At 41.6% G+C, this 22,465-nt stretch overlaps 1 protein-coding gene across 5 annotated transcripts in view; it reads right to left on the bottom strand.

Moving 5' to 3' along the window:
• Nucleotides 1–22,465, bottom strand: part of POLQ (DNA polymerase theta) — a 42,640-nt gene that overhangs the window by 5,368 nt on the left and 14,807 nt on the right. For 3 of the 5 annotated variants that reach the window (XM_083592611.1, XM_083592609.1, XM_083592610.1), the window contains 15 exons: nucleotides 19,638–19,777; nucleotides 18,909–19,102; nucleotides 16,546–16,670; nucleotides 15,585–15,828; nucleotides 11,555–14,424; nucleotides 10,348–10,494; nucleotides 9,521–9,714; nucleotides 8,989–9,229; nucleotides 7,907–8,100; nucleotides 6,788–6,925; nucleotides 5,637–5,811; nucleotides 4,347–4,476; nucleotides 2,662–2,771; nucleotides 1,599–1,783; nucleotides 581–692 (listed from right to left, as the gene is read on the bottom strand). In XM_083592611.1, coding sequence (XP_083448737.1) covers nucleotides 581–692; nucleotides 1,599–1,783; nucleotides 2,662–2,771; nucleotides 4,347–4,476; nucleotides 5,637–5,811; nucleotides 6,788–6,925; nucleotides 7,907–8,100; nucleotides 8,989–9,229; nucleotides 9,521–9,714; nucleotides 10,348–10,494; nucleotides 11,555–14,424; nucleotides 15,585–15,828; nucleotides 16,546–16,670; nucleotides 18,909–19,102; nucleotides 19,638–19,777 — 5,199 coding nt within the window. Of the gene's footprint in view, nucleotides 1–580; nucleotides 693–1,598; nucleotides 1,784–2,661; nucleotides 2,772–4,346; nucleotides 4,477–5,629; nucleotides 5,812–6,787; nucleotides 6,926–7,906; nucleotides 8,101–8,988; nucleotides 9,230–9,520; nucleotides 9,715–10,347; nucleotides 10,495–11,554; nucleotides 14,425–15,584; nucleotides 15,829–16,545; nucleotides 16,671–18,908; nucleotides 19,103–19,637; nucleotides 19,778–22,465 lie in introns of all 5 variants that reach the window. The other 2 variants (XR_014542953.1, XM_083592612.1) reach the window with 2 other exon arrangements.

Raw genomic sequence — 22,465 nt, 5'->3', positions numbered from 1 at the left:
TGCTTTCAGGCTGAGGGAGCCGGCGTTTATCCGCAGAAAGCTTTCCAGGTCATGCGGCCAGCATGACTAAACCACTTTTGGCGCAACAGAACACCGTGACAGAAGCTAGAGCGCACAGAAACGCCATTTACCTTCCTGCCACAGTGGTACCTATTTATCAACTTGCACTGGTGTGCTTTTGAACTGCTAGGTTGGCAGGAGCTGGGACAGAGCAACAAGAGCTCACTCCATCAAGGGGATTCAATGACCCCGAAACTTTGTTCAGTCACACGCCAGTGTTTTATTTTCTTCTGCTATCCAATTCTGCAGCCTACAGACTACTGCAAGTTAAAACATGGTACATTCATAGCGTTTCATTTTGCATTTTGGATAATACACAGAGCTCCAAGTTGCCACAACTCTTAAGAGTTTATGTAAGGTAAGTTCTTGGCTCAGTAGCTTGAACTCCCTTTTAAACCCACACCAAAAAGGTTACAAAAAACATAGGCAAATAGATTTACACAACTCACTATATGTTTGATATTATTAATCAGTTAACTATGCCAAAAAGCCAGGACAACCAGATGCAAGCAATCTTTACCTGAGTATCTTGATTTGAAGGAGTCAATGTAGCAGGAGGCGTCTTTTTCCTCAACACCCATCTGCTCTCCTAAAGATTTCGCTCCTATTCCATATATTATTCCATAACAAATCTAGAAAAATAATGCAATTTTAATTTTAATTCTAGAGTACACTCTACAACCAAGGGGACAACCAAGTGCGAGAAAAACTGTTGGGTTACTTATAAATGAGGTTTGTTTATTAGAATAAAGCACATTCTTCACAAAGCAACAAAGGACACAAATTTAAAACATTCAATATGCCAGAGTTTGCTCATTTGCTGTTTAGTTGAATCCATCCCTCAGCCTGTACAACTTATTTCAAAACCCACTATCATTCAATTATATGAAAATGTTCCAAGAATTCTAGATGTTTCGAGTGCAAAAAAGTGAAGAGATTCTGGGAAATGATTTACAATGAGTTAAAGAAAATGCTGAAATATAGCTTTGTAAAGAAACCAGAGTCCTTCCTCTTGGGAATAACTAAAAATGACATAAATAGGAGGGACTGTAAACTCTTCCAATACGCAATAACAGCTGCGAGAACATTGATGGCCCAAAGGTGGAAGCAGGAAGAACTCCCAACTGTGGAAGAATGGAGAGCAAAACTAACAAACTTTGCAGAACTTGATAAATTAACTGGAAAAGTTAGACTTCAGAGAGATCATAAGTTTTTAGAGGACTGGGGAAAATTTAGAGATTATTTGAAAACTATGTGAAGAAAACACAACGCTAGTGTGTTTCAAAGAAGCTTTGTGAAAAAATAAGGAATATCGTAAAAATGTAAAAGAGGATGGAAAAATGTATTAAAAGGCGATACTATAATTAAGGAATGTGTGGATAGGAATGTAAGCATGAATGATTGTCAGAGGAGTTGAGGGAGGTCTATTAAGCTAAAATATGTGATGTTAAAAACTGTATGATTGGAGATATTAAGGAAAAACTTAATAAAATATTATTAAAAAAAAAAAAAGAATTCTAGATGTTTCCGTAAGTTACCTGCTTGGCTTGTTGCCTTAAATCATCCCCAACTGCTTCAGAGTCAATCATCTTCCACTCGGCGGCAATGCTTTTGAACACATCAGAACCATCATTTAAGACCTGGAGAAGCCGCGCGTCACAACACAAATGCGCAAGGATCCTCAACTCAAGCTGGGAATAATCAGCTGCCAAGATCAACCCTCCTGCAGCCAATAAAACAGAATAATTCCTAAAGTGGACATTTATTTCAGGTAGTAAAACAGGTTCCTTCTTTGAAATTATTGTTCATTCAAGAGATCCACAAACATGGGAATCTGATTTGTTTGAAAATGGAAGCAAATGCTCCTGATTTCTTCCTTGCACCTGTGAAATATGAGAAAGGAAGGAGCGAGTGCATGAGCCCAAGGTCGGTCCAACTCATTCACAAAGCAGGAAACCATGGTTTCTTATTAGGTCTGTAAAGAACCATTTTGCATACTTTCTTTGAAAACACTGAGCTTCTTCAGATGCAATGCCAAAACATGATGACTAAGGAGCCCTGTCGCTACAATGCCATGCCACTTCATCTGAATGTGCAAACTATGGTATGTTTTTGCTTGCAAACCTAGGGCCGCCATACCTCTGGATTTTCCCAGACATTACCAGGATTTCTAAGGTGGAATTGACATCCAGGGGGAATTTCTGTAAGGCGGCTCTTTGTCCCGGATCTTAGGCAAGTCAATCAACAACTTTTGGGGTGTCCTGGCTTTTACTTTTTGAAATATGGCAACCCCATGCAAACCATGACAATAAGCCCTGGTTTGCGATCTTGGTTAGATGAAAAGTACAAACCATAGTTTGCCCATTTCAGAAAAAGCTGATAAACTAGGATTTCCTTCAGACAATGATGGGGAGTTATGCATAAGAAGAGGCAGCAGTACGTGATGCTGCCAAGTTTTCTCAGGCTTGTTCATGTAACATCAAACCTTGGTTGCCATTGGGTCTGAATAGGCTCATTGTGTCAGCACAATATAATTGCTCAATTCTGTATATCCCTCTTCTACTTTTTAGCTCTATAATGAGGCAATTCTCAAGGTGTTACCTGGAAATGGCACAAAGGCATGCCTCATGCTGACAGAAAATGGTACTTTCCTCCCACTGGGTTCAGCAAGACTCCTTTGTCCATGTGGTAGCACAGAATGCTTTCTCCATCTGTAAAATAAAATTAAATAACTGGCATGTAGTTGACTTCTGTAAGACACACAATGTTAAACCAAACAGGGTTAAATCTAATATCTGTAGCAGGTAAACACAAAATAACTTCATATTTATGGCTGACTGTTACTCTTGTTTGCATGCAATAGGCTAATCAAGCAGTAGTTTCAAGTTTTGTTGCTTGATATGTATGGCTTGCAAGGTTGGACATTTATAGCCAAGCAAATAATTATTAAAAAATGCATCTATTCAGATGCTTCAGTTTTTTCTCATCTTCATTTTTATACAACACTCCACACTTCTTTTCATTCCCAATATGGTTCCAATAAGATGTTACAGTACTTATGACTAGCCTATTATAGCAATGCACTTTGTATGTACTTATTGTGATGTGCCATCTCTGGCCTTGGCAGTAGGCACATGAATTTCATGTACATCCTGCAGTTTCAGGACATGAGGTTTTGGTGACATTTTGCAAGGTGTACTTATCACAGCAATTCTAAGTGGGAAAATATCTACCTTGATGGCCTTCGTTTTAGAGAGTACTTGTACAAACCTCACTCCAGTTGGCTTTTCCTGAACTCCTGTATATTTACTTAAAGATCAGGTTTTTTAATAATTAGATGCTGTAGCCATACAACCTTATTTGCGTGCCCCTTCCACGAGAGTTCTGGAGGGTGGCAACATGAGAACAGTCCTTTTCTGAGGAATGCTCTCTCCAGGGAGGCTCCCCTGGCGCCTCCATTATGTGTCTTTTGGCGCCAGGCGAAAATGCTCCTCTATATAACCTGGCCACTGGCTGATTTGACAAATCAACAGATTTTTAAATGTATTGGGGGGGGGCTATTGGTTTGTTTTTGTTATTTATTTTGTGTTTTCATTTTGTATTTTTATGCTGTAAAGCACCCAGTGATCCTCGAATGAAGGGCGGTATATAAATTTAATAAATAAAATAATATACCATAGGAAAGACCAAAACAATGCACCAAAAATTGTAATTTTTTGTTTATAAATGCAAGTGTGGCAATGTGCAAATGCAGGAAATTAAGCAAATTCCACAACCACATCAGTTTACAGATTATTCCTTATGTTTCCTGCCGGCAGCTACTGTACAGTGGTACCTCTGGTTACATACTTAATTCGTTCCGGAGGTCCATTCTTAACCTGAAACTGTTCTTAACCTGAAGCACCGCTTTAGCTAATGGGGCCTCCTGCTGCTGCTGCACCGCCGGAGCACGATTTCTGTTCTCATCCTGAAGCAAAGTTCTTAACCCAAGGTAATATTTCTGGGTTAGCGGAGTCTGTAAGCTGAAGTGTATGTAACCCAAGGTACCACTCTATTAACTATAGAGCCAAGACATGGTCAAAGGGGACAAGATGCAGCCACCTTGCTAACGTCAAGCCAGTGTGATTAATGCTTTGATGGAAGACGTTCTGGGAACTCAATGCAAGCCACCTTCAGTTTCATGGTGGAAAAAAGGCACCCTAACTTGGATACATTCTGGTCTTTTCAGGAATGTATCAGAAAAAATCTGAGAGCTGATTAAAAAAAAATAGATGAGAAAACCTTACCTGCTTCTGTGTAAACTGAACCCATTGTGTTCCTTCTGGGAAGGTGGGCTCTCTTCAACCATGGTTGGCATTTCAATTTCAAAGTCTTTTGGCACATTCTGTATATTTGGTTCCCTGAAGCTTATACGGCCTAAAAGCAAAGATGGTGCAAAGGTGAAAAGACAGGCAGTATGTTGCAGTACAGCAGACGTGTGAAGGAATACTGAAGCTAAAACTAAAGCACTAAAGCACTAAACTTCAAAAGCAGACTTGACCAACAAGCTTCCAGTTTTGCAGAACAAAGTACTCTTTAAAAGATGGTGCTCAATTAGTACATTTCAAAATTCTAGTGTTTATATGGAATACATATGATGCAAATTTAAAAAGAGTTCAGTGAAGAAGCTCACTCCATGAGTTACAGAGAGCTGAGGTGACAAAGCATCAAACAAACTGGCAGGTTAAGCAGCCAAGTGACTGGTGGATAAGTAACACCCATTTCAATAATTTTTTTAAGCATCAGATTTGACCACCAAGGGCACAGCAATGGCACTGTGTTCAAGAAGATAAATCCAGGGGCTACATCCTCGGTAAGCCTGTAGAAACTGAGCTTTCAATTTTACCCAAGACAGCAAGCTTCAGGGGCTCCAGTAAACGAGGAAATTTTGGAGAAAGGGTAAAAAGAAAACTGCACTAATATACAGTTCCACACAAAACAGATCTAGCTAGTAGGACAGCTCAGAAAAAGAGGCTTAGTTAAGAGCAGAGTGAGTTCAGCAGTCGGGCAAGAAGGCCTCAAAGTAGCAGGTGGGCATTTCAGCAATTAAAAAAAAAGTAACCACAGGACAATGGTGAGGAAGCTCCAGTCTGCAGACCCAAACAGATCCACCAGCCCTCTGAATTTGGCCCACAAGGCCATCTGAATAAACCATCCATGCCTGTTAGCCACCTGACATCAGGCACAGAGGGATCTGATCTCCAATATTAACATGAAGCACCACAGCGCAAAGATGGGGAAGAAACCTCTGCATGCTTCTGGGATTTGGCAGGTGGGCAGTCCTTCCAAGCTGCCAAAATAGCCTGTGGAGGTTGGGCCAGTTCTGGATGTGGCCCCGCAGCTTGAACCAGTTCCACATTCCTGCTCTAGGGACACTCAATCAATGAGTGATCTTTCCCGCAACAAGTGCCATCAGACAAAAACCACAAAGCTTCCATGATTCCTTTGGACCATGCGCTAGCCTTCCTGGTTCTTTTTCAGTCATACGTTGATAAACCACCAAGGAGATACCTTCCGATGTAAAAAGCACCTGCTACCTGTAGCACTGTGAGTCTGAGAAACAGGATAGATCCGTTCCATGCCCAGCACAGGGTTTAAACGCTTCTCCCTCTGCAGTGGAAACACCACTTTGGTCATGGCATTGGTGATCTTCCTCCATTCTAAAATCAGGCCTGGCAATGGGTGCAAGGCCCTCAGTTTCTCCAGAACATCCTATGGAAATTAACCGTGGCACAAGTCAGTTTGCTGTCTTTCACACTGATTCTTTGTAACACAGGGAACAACCCTTGAAAAATATTCTGGGCTGTATGAGGGTACAGCCAGGCAAGCGTGGTACCGGGAGTCCTGTACCAAGGACCTCCTTTCTTTCCTGCTTTGACTCTGCCGTAGACGGGACAGAAGATGACAAAGCAGAGCCATTGTGACGCTTGGAGAAAAGAGACCTCCTAGCACATAGGGAGTGGGTTGGGAGATGATGGGAAAGGTCAACCAGCACCTCTCTCTTATTGTTTACTGCCTTTTCTCTTCTTGGACCTTTCCCCCTTAAGGCTTACAGAAAGCCCTAAGCAAACTTGTCTTCTCATCCCGAGGCAGGAAGCCAAAAATGCTTTTCCTGGCTGAACAATTGCCTTAGTGCAATGTTGAATGGAATTCACTGCCACAATAATGCGTCATAGCCACTGGCTTAGTAAACATTTTTGAAAGGATCAAGCAGATTGGGGTTGGGCTAGGTGACCTTTGCAGTCATTTCCAACCCTACAATTCTAGGATTCTATGAAGACCAGTTAGGCATGGTTGCTATGGTGAGCTGCAGTTAGTAGGCAACTTGATTTTTGTGTGGACATCACTTATGCAAAACTAGCAATTGTGAAACATACAGTGGTACCTCGGGTTACAGATGCTTCAGGTTACAGACTCCGCTAACCCAGAAATAGTACCTCGGGTTAAGAACTTTGCTTCAGGCTGAGAACAGAAATCGTGTTCCGGCGACGCGGCAGCAGCAGGAGGCCCCATTAACTAAAGTGGTGCTTCAGGTTAAGAACAGTTTCAGGTTAAGAACAGACCTCCAGAACGAATTAAGTTCTTAACCCGAGGTACCACCAGTGGGTTTTTATGAATGATTAGCTTCCCACAATCACACATAGGCTAGAAAGGATGCTTCTCCAGGGGTTGCACACAAACAATATACCTTGGTTGTACTGAATTGCTTGCCTAATTTGGCAATTTTTCCATTTGCTATTTTCCTTCCAGTGTAACCTAATGTTTTCTTGCCCCTGTGCACTTTTGATTCTCCATTGAATGGCAACTTCTGCTCCAAAAACAGCACCTGAAAGAGGTAATAAATTCAGTCAATGGAATCTTGCCATTTTCTTGGGGCTTAGACAACTTCTCCTTTCCATGCCTACTTCTTACGCTACAATTAACTGAGATTGTAGTCAATCCATTAGCCAACAACCTCTGCGAGGCCACAAACTCCCATTTTACCAATACTGGATTTTAAAAAAACCAACTTTGTAACCAAACACCTTTAGGCACCAGGCAAAAACGTTCCTTTTTAACCAGGCCTTCGGTTTATTTGATTGACATCCTATGCCCTTTTAACATGTGGAGTTTTGAGGGGGTATTGGGTTGTTGTTTTTATTTTGATTGTGTATTTTGTGGTTTTATATTCTGATTTTGTTCTGTGAACTGCCCCGAGACCTTTGGGTATAGGGCAGTATATAAATTAAATTAATAATAATAATAATAATGAGGTAATTAAGGAGAAGTTAGTTAAGTAAGAATGAGCAGTTAAACAGAATCTGACCCTTCATTTTCTGCAGAAAGTATTAAGAACACTTTAACTAAAATGACGCAAATAATGGCAGCTGCTGATTTAATTTTTTATTGGAAGTTTAGAGTCTGTGTGTCTCTCTAGTCTCTCTCTGGACTCAGATGAAGAAGTCCTACTAGTGCAACGGGGCTTTCCCTCCACCCTCTTCCCTCAGCACATCCCCGCCCCCCAACTGGCATAGGGAGATCAGGATAACCCCTGGAACAGGACAACGAGGCTGGGGCGGGGACAGATGGAACATCATTCCAGGAATGCTTGCACTGATGCAATTATTGCCTTAGCAAAACATTGAATTCCACCCACGATGTGTTGAGAACAGCCTCTCATCAGAAGGAACCGGCACTCTGGCCAACTGAAGGACGGCAACTTTAACCCACTCAAAATTTCACTGGTGGATTTGTTTTATCAGTTTTCTCCCACTGATCACAATAAGGACAGGGCTCACTCTGTTGAAAGGGGCCATGTGTTCAGTACCTCAGCAATGTCATCAGGGCAGGTCAAGGAGAAACTGTGACCTGCCAGCTGATATATCCGATTCTCAATCTCGTTGAGTTTCGCTTCCATGACATGCTTCTGCGTCTCACACTCAACTGTGCTAAATCCGATACCGTTGAGCTCCAGCAAGGCCAGGCAATATTGATTTGGCATCTCTACTTTACGAAAAGTATCTGTGGTACACAGTGACAAATGAGGCAAAAGACAACATTCGTTCAGTGTCACAAAACACACAATGACGGAAGAGAATTACTTGAATTCATAATAATAATAATAAAAGATGATGGTGCCTGCACCAATTACCCCTCCACTCCACCCCACTAACATTCTCAGTAGCTCTTAATAATAGGTTGCACAAAGAGTATCTGCAGAGTGCAGAGTGAATAAGAATTTGTGGGTCAAGGAATTGAAAGCAAGACAGCTAGAGTTAGAGGCCTATCACGCCTGAGAAGGTTTCATACTGGCAACAAACGAAATGTCAGTAGAGCATGAGACTCTTAATCTCAGGGACATGGGTTCGAGCTCCACCCTGGGAAAAGATTCCTGCATTGAAGGGGGTTGGACTAGATGGCCCTTGTGGTCCCTTCCAACTCTACAATTCTAAAAGTCTATGAAAATGTACCTATTGAATCATAATCATTCATTGTTTGTATTCCCAAAGTCACACTCCTTGAGCCCAAGGTTCAGGGCATCACAATTACAAAAAAGGACTGTGTTGCAAAAAGAAAATTGGGGGGGGGGGCGAGAGTTCATTGTCACGTGTGAAAATCTGTTTCTCATTAGTAAAAAGTACTGGTATTCTGTCACTTTCCAAACATGTTTAAGCAAAAAACAAACAATTTCACACTACAGCGTATAAGGTTTTAAATTTTCTAACATGTGTCTGAAATTCAACTGGAGACTAGCGTACTTTACTTTAAACTTAATTCATAGGGTGGTATTTAACTAAGTGAATTGACATTAATGAACATGGCTAAGTTAGGTGCATTAATATTAATAGCTCTACTCTGAGTAAAACTTAGTTAAATACCACCCATGGGGTAAGCTCTTAGCCTTCTCACCTTGCAAGTTATCTTTATGCAACAGAGTATTGAGATGCTCCATAATATGAAAGACAAGAACAGACTCCACAGCTGCTCTGTATCGTCCAGAATGATCTGCGCTGGCGCTGAGCCCCAGACTCTGACACCCTTGGCCTGCTCCAAGTTTGTCCAGCAAGAACAATTCCTGAGGAAGGAAATTGGTGACCATGTTGTGAAGGGAGCGTTCTTTAGACTCAGGATCCAACAGCCAGCACGCCACCTAGAATGAGGGAAGTGCAAAGCACACTTAACTCAAAATGCGTTCTCCGTCCCCCCCAAGAATGCAACAAGATTTGGGTATATGTATGTGCGCCCCTCCCCAAAGATAGGAACTTATAAGTTCTATTTCTGGCAATTGCTGGGGGATTTAAACATTGATTTTAAACATCACTCCTACTTTACAGATATAGATAGGCTGTCTGAGTTGTGCATTGCTTTGTAACGATTTGTTGGGTCTCTGGACCATAATAAAGATTGATTGAGAAGATAGAAAAAGGGTTAGCTATAAAACCTTTGGGTCCTCATAGCATCCTGCCAAAGAGATGCCACAGGCCTTCAGGAGGATCTTGTAGTGATGAATGAAATCATACACAGCAAGCGAAAACGCTCTTGTGGAATCCTGCAGGTGTAATTGAAGATGCTGCAACCTCTCTGCTGCGGCCAAGTTCTGATCCAGGGGAGGCGGTTCCAAACTGGCACTGATTTCTAAAACAACAGAGAAACCATCTTATTTAAGTATTATGACAAGGACCCATGGGGGGAAAGAGGGGGGAAGAGTGTATGCCTATACATACATTGTTTTTCCTTGTACAGGGCAGTATAAAAATCACCCTTGCCTCTTGGCTCTCTTACTCGCAGTCTCCAGCTCCCATTATACCTTCCATTCGCATTAAGAGCACAGCACCGCCATCCTCATTCATAGGCTTTAAAGCTCACGCCTTATTCTTCCATCTTTCCCCAGTTCTCTACCATTCCCACCTGTGCCGTTTGGTCTTTTGTCAGAAGTATCTTACTTCTTCCCATGGATCTGAACTCCCAGCCATCAGCTTCCCCACTTCCACCTTACACAAGGCTGCATCCCAAACTCAGTTAAATCATTTCCTGCTGGAATCCTATGTGAGATTTTTTACCCCCAAGCAATCCAAGCTCTGCCATCCCTCAGAAAAGCTGCACCTTTCGTCAGTATTCTGTGATTGTTCTCTGTCCAGATAAACCATAACTGCCACTCTTATGGATAAAACAATACTTTATAATTTCATTAACATGGATTTGGGAAGGCAGCAAGATGCTACGCATAGGCTTCTCTAAAGTGCATTCCTTTAGAAAACACTTCCTTACCAGTCTGTTCTTGAGATTTCTGTTGCAATGAAATGTAATAAGCATCCTTTCCACCCCAACACACAGCTAATCCAACTACCAGCAGGTCTTCACAGGCTGTAACAGGAAATCCATCACCTTCATATTGAATCTCCTGGTGCACGTTCCCTATGAACACACAAAGATTAAAATCTGTTAGACCCCCTGAAGTTCCTGCAAATTGTGTGCAAAGCATACTTTCCATTCCTGCTTTTTAAATTATCTTTATGATAGCGGTAGGGGAACCTTTGGCCTGCAGACCTGATTAGGGTCCCAATGTAGCTTGCAGGGCAGTTTCTCCCAAACCCACCTGCCCCAAACCTGACATCATCTGTGATATCATGTGAGGGCTTGTGGAAACAAGGCTGACAACTGGGAGTCTTGAAGTGTGTTCCAAATGTTGCACTGTCAAGGAAGACTTGTAGTAGTTATTGATCAGCTGATAGGCACTGACTTCAAGCTCCCCACTAGCCATTCCCAGCAGAAAAGTAGAGCTTGAAGTCAGTGCAACAGTCATAGTTCTTTGGGCCACATGTTAAATGACAGATATATATATAGTTGTACCTTGGAAGTCAAATGGAATCTGTTCTGGAAGTCCATTCAACTTCCAAAACATTCGGAAACCAAAGCACAGCTAGTGATTGGCTTCAGAAAGCTTCGGAAGCCCCGTCAGGTGTTCAGCTTCCAAAAATAGTTTGCAAACTGGAACAGTCATATCCAGGTTTGCGGCATTCGGGAGTCAAAACTTTCAAGAACTAAGCTGTTCAAAAACCAAGGTACGACTGTATACTGTATTGTATGATTCGATTTCAATGTAACAAACTCAGTGCTTTTTATAACCTATAAATCCATGAACCATGATAGCCGAACCTTTGTCACTAAATGGCATAAGAAACTGTGGAGAGGAAACATTATATGCAATTTCTCATTAACCAGTGAAGAATCCGTATTTGTCGTCTTTGGTATCTCCAAGTGACTTTTTGCTACTAAAACTAGGCATATGCCTTCTTCCTACTTGGAACCACTGAATATACATTAGAATATAAACTCTGTTTCCTTCCCAGATTCAGATCAATCTGTAGATTATCTTTCAGATATAGGACCACTTGCCACTTTACTAAGTCCAGAGTAAAATGTCTAGAATATACATTTCTAAAATAATGGAAGGAGCACAGGGGGACAAGCTCACCTTGCTTGAACTTGGCACCAATAGCTGATCTGTGGGAAAGGGGGCCTTTTGCTCTTTCACAAGCCACCGAGATAGCAAATCTCTTTTTCGTGCTCCATTCTTTAATGAAGGTTTGGAAAAGAGCCTTATCATTCGCTACATCAATTATAGCAAAATTTTCAGCACTGCAGGATGGTAGATCTTGAGATAACTGCAGTGAAAAACCTTCAATTATAATAGAGTCATCCTCAGATGGAAACTCAGCATGTCTGCCATTTTCTGGTTTTGTTTGTGGGTGTGAATCAAGTGCAGCGTTCTGCAGGAGCTGAAGACAAGGAGCTTTGTCTGTGGGGTTCATATTTCTGGCTTCAGCATGTGTCACAAAGCATTGCTCCTGTGAAGGAAGCTCCATGAACTCTGCTGGAGAAAGAGGTTCCTTGTTCCCATCTGTCCAAGAAATGGAACTACCTTTTCTGTTGATTAGTAAAGAGCCACAGGTCTTACTCTGATCATCCATGCTCTTAAAATCTTTGCGAAATTTGCACTGACCACAGGATAGGGCAGAATCCTGATTTTTCTCAGATAGCACTACTCTCAAATTGCTTCTTGTATCCATTTCAGGTTTATTTCCCGTGGGGCTTGGCCATTCATCTAAGACTTCTTTCATTCCTGGACTTAAATCAAATAAAAAATCACACTTTCCCACTTGGTTAGCATTTGCATCTTTTCCAGTAATCTCAGGTCTGACATCATCATCTGCCTCTTTCACATTTTTCAGCTTGTTAGGCACGGACTCACCATCTCTCACTTCTGCTATGTGGAAAGAATCAGCATCTGAGAACATTAGAGAGTCATCCTCATGATACTCTGTCAGTCGCTGCTGGTTTGTAGTGGTATTTGATACACCGTTGCCTGGCCCCACATTCTGTACGCCTGGAAGATCAGCTTCTAAAGTGGATTTGAAAGGAGCAGGGATAATTTGCTGCAGTGGAAGTTCTCCCATGGCAACAGCTTCACCAATGTGAACATCCTGAGGGTCATGAATGTGGTTAAAGTCTTCATCAAACAACAAACTGTCACTGCTATTCAAATTTATTTCAGGCAAAGGACAGCACTTGGCATTTGCATCGACAGCAGGTGGGCACTGATTAGGAGCAAAGGAAGCCTTTGAAAGAACAATAGTTTCCTGCTCTTCTGCCAGATTTGGAGTCCGATAGTCTCGTAAGAAGCTTTCTAACTGGGAGTCCATAACAGAAAAACTGTTTCTTTCAAGGCAAAATGGTATTTCTGTGTATTTCATAGGCTTTTTGTGAGCGCCTTTTGCTTTACAATGCAATAAAGCTGTGTTTCCTGCTACATCGTTTTTTTTAACAGGTAACGGTTCTGCTTTTCTGCACGCTAGCTTATCCATTATAGATGCAGCATTAGTTTCTGAAGTACTAGCACACTTTATTTTCAGTGCTGAATCTGCTACTAAGTCTTTTTGTTTATCAGCTACCGTAGCTGCCACCTCCTGTTGCAATATCCTCTCAGTTTGCGTATCCAACTGGAAGCTTTCTTCAAATTCTTTGAAGACAAAATACAGATCAGGAGAACAGCTTTTGATGCATTCAGAAGGCTTCAGAACATTATCAGGGTGATTATGCACTTTACCCATAACTGTACTTGTATTTTCCAGGGTGGGGTTGAATCTTCCAGGGTCATTTTTGTCTGCTTTTCGAGAACTCTCTGCTGTTTGCTGATTTCCTGTTGTGGTGATAGCGCCACTTGCTGCTTCATTAAAAACATTTCTACCTCTGTCCATTTTAATTTCAGTAATTATGCTTCTAGCACCGTTTTTACTGAGCTCCAATTTGCTGCAATTTCTTATCGGATTCAGTTTCTTATCAGGTATCACCAGATCGTCCATAACATCTTGCATTTCCATTTTATCTTTAACAGGAGCTGCATCTCCCTCTACTGAATTCAAAGCGGGTGTTTTAATGTGATTATTCAGTGTTAACTCATATTTGGATTCACTAGCATGTATAGGTTCTATAAGTAATTTGTGCATAGTTTTCCCACTATCTTGGTATATTTCATTTGCCTGTAGCGATATTTTGTCAATTCCTTCCTGGTAGCCTAATGATCCTTTAGTTACAGTTTGGTGAAGTTTCTGGTTTGACTCACAGCTGTCGCTGGAGGACGGAAAATGATTGTTGAAACTTGATTCTTGACTCCAAGGCCTACTCCATTTTGCAACTGTGCTCTGTTCCCTACTTTGATTTAAATTAATTCCAGCCTTTTTCTTATATCTAGCTGCAACATGATGTTTTTTTGAAGTAGCTTTCAAGCCTGGCTTTGTCCTCCGTTCAGTACTTATCATGGAATCCAACTTTTGCTTCACAGGGGTATCTCTCATACTTTCCCCATCTTTTCTCAGATTTAGCCGTTTGCTTGCACTACAGCATACGTCATCATTTCTTGTCTCTCCCTTAGTTTCATCTACCAGAGTCTCTTCAAGTCTGCCATTTACTAAACTAGCATCTAACGACCTCTTGTTTTTTTGTCTAACCCATTTTGAACTATTAGATTGAGAACTGATACTTTTGTCTGATGAAATTATACTTTGGCTATTTCTTGATATCTGTTTCCCACACAGTCTATGTTTTTCCTCTTCCTCAACTTGTCCTGTTATGGAAAATGTGGAAGAGGAATCTGATAAGAGAGAGGCATTGGGGTTCCACTGCACTCCCAAAGCAGCCAAGTCCTCCTTTAAGAGAGTTTTAGCCTCCTCAACAACAAGATTAGCTGCTTCAATCTCAGTCAAACCCTTCAGTCCAGACATCCATATAAGGGGTGTAATTTGGTGCTCCTCAACAGCCTGTTCATCTTCATCCACTGCCCTACGACTGAAGCAGAAGAAACAAGACAATATTACCTGGAAATCATGCTTTCAAATTTTAAAAATTTGTGAAGAATTCCTACCATAGCACTCTTACTGTCATAGAATCATAGCATTGTAGAGTTGGAAGGGACCTCAAGGGTTTTCTAGTCCAACCCCCTAAAATGCAGGAATCTCAGCTAAAGCAGCCATGACAGATGACCATCCAGCCTCTGCTTAACATGTCACCTAACATGTACCCATAACAAAAAGTCAATTTTTATATTAGTCTGCACGCCAATAAGGAAGTGAACAAAGTGAGTTGGGAAGCAGAGGTGACAACTTAGCTTGCATCAGAGGTTAGGTGCATTCAGAGATCAGTCGCTGGACACTTGAGTTCTAGGGAAAAGCTAAGTAATAAGAAGAGGGGTGCAAAACCAAAGAAAAGAAAGGACGGGGAGGAATATAGTTTTCCCTTCAGGATTTCTCTAAGATGCTGCTCTCCTTAGAAGGTGCAGAAGAGCATGAGGGAGGGGGAAGAAAATAGCAGAAATCTCCTACTGAGAAGAGGTCAGTTTTAAAGAACTGCACATCCTAAAGTGATATATATCATAATTTAGGGAAAATGTATATTGCTCTTCATATGTGTTTCCAGGGCAGTATAGAAAGGGGGGAAATTATTAACAAATATAAATTAACAGTGACACAGTAATGAAAGTACAGAAACAACTGAAGTTAGAACTGAAAAAATAAAAATAAATAAAACACAGGTGCCTTGGGGAGGGAATTATGCTACCAAAAAGGCCCTCTCTTCTGACACCACTTGCCTTACTCCAAGCAGGTGGGGAACCTGGAAGACAGCACACAGGCATGCTGACATGGGAACACATTCCTTAAGAGTAGGATTGAAACACCACCATATTATGAGTCTTACATAGAATCCTAAATATTACCTAGATAAAGCATGACAAACATTTATGTATAGTATTTTACACCAACAGCCATCTCAGACATATCACACTGGCACTGGGGAGTATAAGAAAGCTAAAATAAAATTATTGGAGTGTAACATACTAAACTCTAGTAAACCGACATCCAAGAGTGAGAATCAGATCCATTTCCCAAACTTATACTAGCTAAAACTGTATCAAAGGGATAGCTTTCTGTCATACTAGAAATACTTTTAACCTTCTGAAAGGTGCTGCATTCCTGAAGGCATTTTCCACCTCGGCAAGATTCCCTTTGGCGACATCCGCGACCGTGACAAAACCAGCCTTATAGAGAGCTCTAGCACACTGTGCATTTAACAGAGATATCCGGACAAGATCACAGAGCTCTCTCTGGATTCCAAACGTGAGACGACTCTGAAACTGGGAGAGCAATTGTTCCATATTGTGCCATCCCAGACGGTTACAGAAAATGGTAATCATCCCTGAAATATATAAGAATTGTTACAAAATTCAGCATTTTAAAACTTGTCCTTTAAAAAAAACATTAAGTTGTTATCAAACAGTGTGTGTATAAATGGTGCAAATGATCACTTTCAAGAGATCATTTAAGATAGCTACCACAGGGGTGTCTTCATATGTTCACTCTGACAGTGCCAAATATTCCCTTATGAGATATATATATATATACAGTAATATCTCCGGTTGAAGTTGCTTCAGGTTGAGCGCTTTCAGGTTGCGCTCCACGGCGACCTGAAAGTAACGGAACGCATTACTTCCGGGTTTCGGCGCTTGCGCATGCACAGACGGTCAAAATGACATCACGCGCATGTGCGGAAGCGGCAAATCGCGACCAGCACATGTGCAGACACAGGTTGTGTTTGCTTCTGGATGCGAACGGGGCTCTGGAACGGAACCCGTTCATATCCAGAGGTAGCACTGTGTGTGTGTGTGTGTGTGTATATATATATATATATATATATACACACACATACACGCGCACGCGCGCACACACACTGTTATTGGCCAAATCTGCACACGTTGGAAGACTGAAATATATTGTATAAGATACAGCAAAGGTTACTGGATTTATTATCCTGCCATTCCTCCCAAAGGAGTCTCCTGCAAACACCAATTTGTATAATAATAATAATAATAGTTTATTACTTATAAAATTAAATTATGTATCAGTATTGCCTCACCTGCATAAGTAGCAGCAGACTGTTGTAAAGACTGAAGCTGTCCACGATTGCTGCCGTATTTCTTAGCAACATCATTTATAGGAACCTCATTTATCAAGTCCAAGAGAGCCAGGCTTGTAAAAAATCTACATCAGTAAAAATTAAGATAAGTTGGTGTGCTGCAAAAGGGGCATGAATATTGCTTTATGGTAAGAACATAGAAATGAAAAAAATAGAAGCAGATGCAGTAATCGAGAAGGTTGCATCTCTACTGGTGTCGACATTTATGCCAAATTCATTTTCTGTCTGACTTTCTTCAACTTACCTTCCACTGGGAAGAAAATCAGCTTGGGGGGGCTGGATGTGCAAGCTAGCTGAGAGTTTAAAACAGAAATGCACATTTGGATGTGGATGTGCATCCCACTAAACCAAGGATAGCATATGATGCACATGCAGACACAGAGGCATAATAATTCCTAAAAGCAATGATATCAAAGATCATGGGGCAGGAAGGTGGAAGAGGCTTCATATATCCCTAAGCAGGTGGCAGAAATGAATCTGAGGAATGAACTCCCTACAATCTGTCCAAACATCCTAATAGCAGGAGTTGAATAAGCACGTATGTGCCAAGCATGACAATCTCTGTTGAACCTCTGTTAAGTGGGTTCTAGTCTTGCTTCAAGAGACGTGGGACTGATTTAATAAGAATAATAATAATAATAATAATAATAATAATAATAATAATAATAATAATATCTTTATTGTCATTGCCCCCTCTCAGGGACAATGAAATTACTTTTCCCATTCCACCCCAAATGCCCTCCACCAACTGCAAGCATTCTTCACTTTCTTTTAACTTTAACAGTACTGTAGTACTGTACTGTTCTCTCAGCTGGAAGAAAGGCTACAGAAAGCTACACACACAGGCCCGATTGCCACTTTATGACTAGAACAGCAGCAACAATCAGAAAAGACCATCTATAATTGTCCATGTTGCAGTCTGGTCCAAGCAAAAATTAGAAGGGGTTGCGGTACACCAACTTAAATGTGCCCTGCAGATTAACAAGCGTCCTGCAGAAATTGCAGCCAGCTAGATCTCTATCTTGGGTTGCAGTTATGTTAGGCCCGTAACAGTGAGTGTTGTCAAGGTGATGGAAGGATTTGGCAGGAATTCTGGAAACAGATGGTGCCTGGGGGGAATTGGCAAGGTAGCTAACATTCCTGCAGAAGAAGTTGGGGGCACAAGGAAAGGGAGCAAGAGAACACCAAGAGGGGTTTGCAATAGTAATTACTGCCTTGCAACTTATGATTGTCACAAACTCAGGCACATTTATGTTATATACAGTGGTACCTCGGGTTACATACGCTTCAGGTTACATACGCTTCAGGTTACAGACTCTGCTAACTCAGAAATAGTACCTCGGGTTAAGAGCTTTGCTTCAGGATGAGAACAGAAATCATGCTCCGGCAGCGCAGCGGCAGCGGGAGGCCCCATTAGCTAAAGTGGTGCTTCAGGTTAAGAACAGTTTCAGGTTAAGAACGGACCTCCAGAACGAATTAAGTACTTAACCTGAGGTACCACTGTATATGGTAAAAGGACTACCATCTTAAGGCAGTTGGTGAAGCTAAGGAGCCCTGGGTCTACTTAAAGCCTGAATGAGAAACTGGGGGTGTCTGTGTATAATGCAATGTCTTCTACTGAAAAGAGGGTGCGAGTGAAAAAGTAATTCATAAAATTAGAGATGATCCTGCCATTGCGCTGCTGGTTAAGAGTGGTAAGTGGAGCTAACTGCAAGTTCTGAAATAAGACAGCTGTTCCATGGGGAAGAGGCACATTCATGCAGGGCACTTGTCCAAGGTACAAGAAGATTGCCTTACTAGCAGAAAGAGGAAACTCAAATGGCATACTGGGAAACCTAAGTTTCAGGCTGGGATGCCTTTGTATCACCCACAATTTTGAATTCCCTCTTAGATTATATGACCACACGCTGCTAAATGAAGATGCAAACCTGGCAAAGAACACAGACAGCATGAGGAACACAGTAATTGCCTGCAAGCACTGGAAATTGCTTATTTGCAAGAGATTCTTCAAAACTGCTCCGTATCAGTTGAATGTGTGTTGGGTATTATCAATCACAATGCCTGTTTCAAAAGTTATTACTCCCTTTATTTTGTACTACAGATGGGCTCCACGGAAATGTTTTAGAAGAAACTTGTTTCTAAACACACGCTACTTGCAAATCCAGTAACTTCAGCATTATACTTGGAGCAGAAAACTGCTGGATGCCGGTTGCAAAGGTGGAGTATTTTGCAATAATGTCACCATTATTGTATATGATGTCATATACACCATAGTGTAACACTGTAAGTTGTTCAGCCATTACCTTTTGTGAATGGCCATTTGCCTACGCTGCCTCTCTGTTCTAGTAATTATTTTGCCCTTCACAGAGCAAGCCAAAAAGCTTTCTTCGATTCCAACCAGCTCTGCAACTCTTTTCATTGAGGCAGGCAACTTCTCCCACATGCAAAAGAATCGATACCAGTCTATTTTGGCCCAGTCTTCATAAACAGGGGTGACCTAAAAAAAGAAGAACCAAAACAAGAAGAAACAGGTTTTGAATCCTACTTCCTTTACATACTATTTTCGCACCACCAAAAGAGGTGGGGAAAGCTTAACATGAATCAACAGTGTGATGTAGCACTGGAGCAATTGAGGGAGTTGGGTATCTTTAGCTTTGAATTGATAAAAAAGAGAGTATGGGATTAGCTTTAACCAAGCTGAAAAAGTATACCTGCAGTGGAAAAGAACTTTAAAAATTCAAGGCACCAGTTTAATATGTTTGCAGGGCCAATCAGAATAAGATTTATTATTTGATTATAGATGTTAACCCCAAAAATGTTAAGTTTTTACCTCTACCTTCAGTACATTTTATTTTATTGCTATGGCTAGTGGCTGATGCAAATATAATTTCTTCTGATTATGTTTAAGACATAACTTCATCTGCTGGGATAAGGCATAAATTATAAGCCGCTGGTGTCAGGAAGGATTCCCCTCCGCTGGAATCTCAGACTGCATACCTCAAGTAGCTGAAAAAGTCTGAACAAAATCATACCAAATAAAGACTGTGCAGATCATTCTCTAAGACAAAGCTCTTCATTGCTCTCTGGAGATCCGCAAAAATTTCTAGTGCTGCTACGGGTGAAAAGGAAGAAAACAAGGTAGCAGAGCCAAGATGTGTTGGGCAATATATTTCTGCCAAGAGAAAAGATACATCTATTATTGTTATTATTATTAATTAAATTTGTATATTGCTCTTCGTCTGTAGATCTCAGGGTGGTTCACAGCATAAAAATACAAGATAAAACCACAAAATACATAATTAAAACAAGAACAAAAACAAAATATACCAATAACCCCCCTCCCCACCCAACACATTTAAAAGGATTTAGGATGTTAGCCAACCAAAGGCCTGGTTGAAGGATTATGTTTTCGCCTGGCTAAAGGTGTATAATAAGGACGTGGGGGGCACTGTGGTCTAAACCACTGAGCCTCTTGGGCTTGCTGATCCGAAGTTCGGTGGTTTGAATCCCTGCGACAGGGTGAGCTCCCGTTGCTCGATCCCAGCTCCTGCCAACCTAGCAGTTCAAAAGCATGCCCAAAAGTGCAAGTAGATAAATAGGTACGGCTCCGGCGGGAAGGTAAACGGTGTTTCCGTGCACTGCTGTGGTTTCGCCAGAAGCAGCTGAGTCATGTTGGCCACATGACCCGGAAAACTGTCTGCGGACTAACACCAGCTCCCTCGGCCTGTAAAGTGAGATGAGTGCTGCAACCCCAGAGTCGTCTGCGACTGGACTTAACTATCAGGGGTCATTTGCCTTTTACTAAAGGCGTATAATGAAGGTGCAAGGGAAACTCCATGGGAAGAGCATTCCGCAAATGGGGAGCCACTGCAGAAAAGTACAAGTGTTTTACTGTTCATTTGCAAAATGCTTTGAGGCTTTGCTGCAATGAACTAACACAGCTAATCCTCAAGAATTTGTCTTTAATTATCCTGTTTCTTGAATTTTTTTAGCGGCTGGGGGGGAGGGAATTCTCATATCTTTGCCGACTAGGAACCTGAGACGGTAGGATCAATGACAGATTCATTTCTGAACTGAGACAAATGTAAGAAGTATAATTTGATAGTATTACACATAGCCATATGAAGCTGCCTTACCCCAACCACATCTAAATCTGTAGTGTATATTCTTACTGGATCTCAGAATAAAGTCGGCGGCAAAGCCTTTGCTATTGCTGCCTAGCCTATTCTTTTAAAACTGATTCCAAGGACTGAACACTGTAACATTAATAAATGAATCATATCCAGCAAACCAGATGAGGAAGTGGGAAGGAAAAAAGATAATCCCTGAGATTCACATTAAACCTGACTAAATGCCCTTGGAGTTGTAATAGCTCCTTCTATGCAATTTTCTACGCGGCAAAGAAAAGAAAAGAAAACCTGAACTAGGGTGTGCGGCCTGATGAGCTACAGAAAGGCTGCATAGTCTCTTGGCTCTGATCTCCCCTGAATAAAAAAAAACCAACAACCTTCCATGGGTTTTAAACGTCTCAAATCTGTCCCAGTTTTGTGAGTGGGCACTGGGAAATGTTGCCTTGCACCCTACACAGCAAAGAAGAAGCCCTAACAGATTATGTTAGACTAAGTAAAGGTAAAGGGACCCCTGACCATTAGGTCGTCGTGGCTGACTCTGGGGTTGCGGCGCTCATCTCGCTTTATTGGCCGAGGGAGCCAGCATACAGCTTCCAGGTCATGTGGCCAGCATGACTAAGCCGCTTCTGGCGAACCAGAGCAGCACACGGAAACGCCATTTACCTTCCCGCCGGAGCGGTACCTATTTATCTACTTGCACTTTTTGGCATGCTTTTGAACTGATAGGTTGGCAGGAGCAGGGACTGAGCAACGGGCACTCACCCCGTCGCAGGGATTCGAACCGCCGACCTTCTGATCGGCAAGCCCTAGGCTCTGTGGTTTAACCCACAGCACCACCCGCGTCCCTTAGACTACTTGACACCGAAGGCCCTATTTGTATATTAAAATTTAGCCATGATTCTCTTAGCTTCTAATAATTTCAATTCCTTTCTCTTCTAGTTGCTTATAAACCCTATTGAAACCTCATTTACTATATTTTGTCAGTAATTTATCTCTCTCCTGCTCCGAAGTTTCTGTCCCTTGTCTCTTTTTTATCTCAGTTCCTTGATGCAAATCCCATGCATCACAGCTTTCATCACCTCCCACTTGATTGTTATCAAGTCCTCAGAAGCATCATATTGAGTGAAATAATTAGTTAAAATTTCTTTCAGTTTTTCTGCACCACTTGGTGGTGACTAAAGCAGAGTGTTAAAGCACCACATGGGTATGTGTTTTTCTTCCTAAAGCTTCCAATTCCACTGTGACTAGACCATGACCATTTATTCTAACGGCACCAATATCGGCCCCTTTGGAGATCAAAGTGACTTTACTGTCTTTGAGACTTTTTTCTGGTAGGTGGTAGACCTACTGCAGAGCAATAATTACAATCTTGGTTGATGTTGCAGCTACATGGTATCCAGGTGGTACCAAGTGCATGATTAAAATGCCTTGAATTTATGGAACAAGCTACTAAACAATTGACTTCCTTGGAGTCTTTACTCCTTGCTGCCCCCAGGGTCAGGACAAAGGGCACAGTTTCCAAATTGTAGCCTATTTTGTAAAACATTGATTGGGAAGATTTGTTAGGGCTTAAAAGGGCGTGGGAGGGTGACTGAGGCACAGAAATTAAAGAACAAGATTGAATCAATTTGTGGAAGAAGCTGAGCATAGAGACAGCATCAAAACAGGTTAGAGAAGCTATGCTCAAGGTTGCACATAAATGGTACAAATGTTTGCTGCTCCAAATCTGC

This window comes from Podarcis filfolensis (genome assembly GCF_964270895.1).
Source record: "Podarcis filfolensis genome assembly, chromosome: 17".
Lineage (NCBI taxonomy): Eukaryota > Metazoa > Chordata > Lepidosauria > Squamata > Lacertidae > Podarcis > Podarcis filfolensis.
The sequence above is the reverse complement of the archived record's forward strand: the minus strand, read 5'-3'. Positions and strand labels throughout refer to the sequence as shown.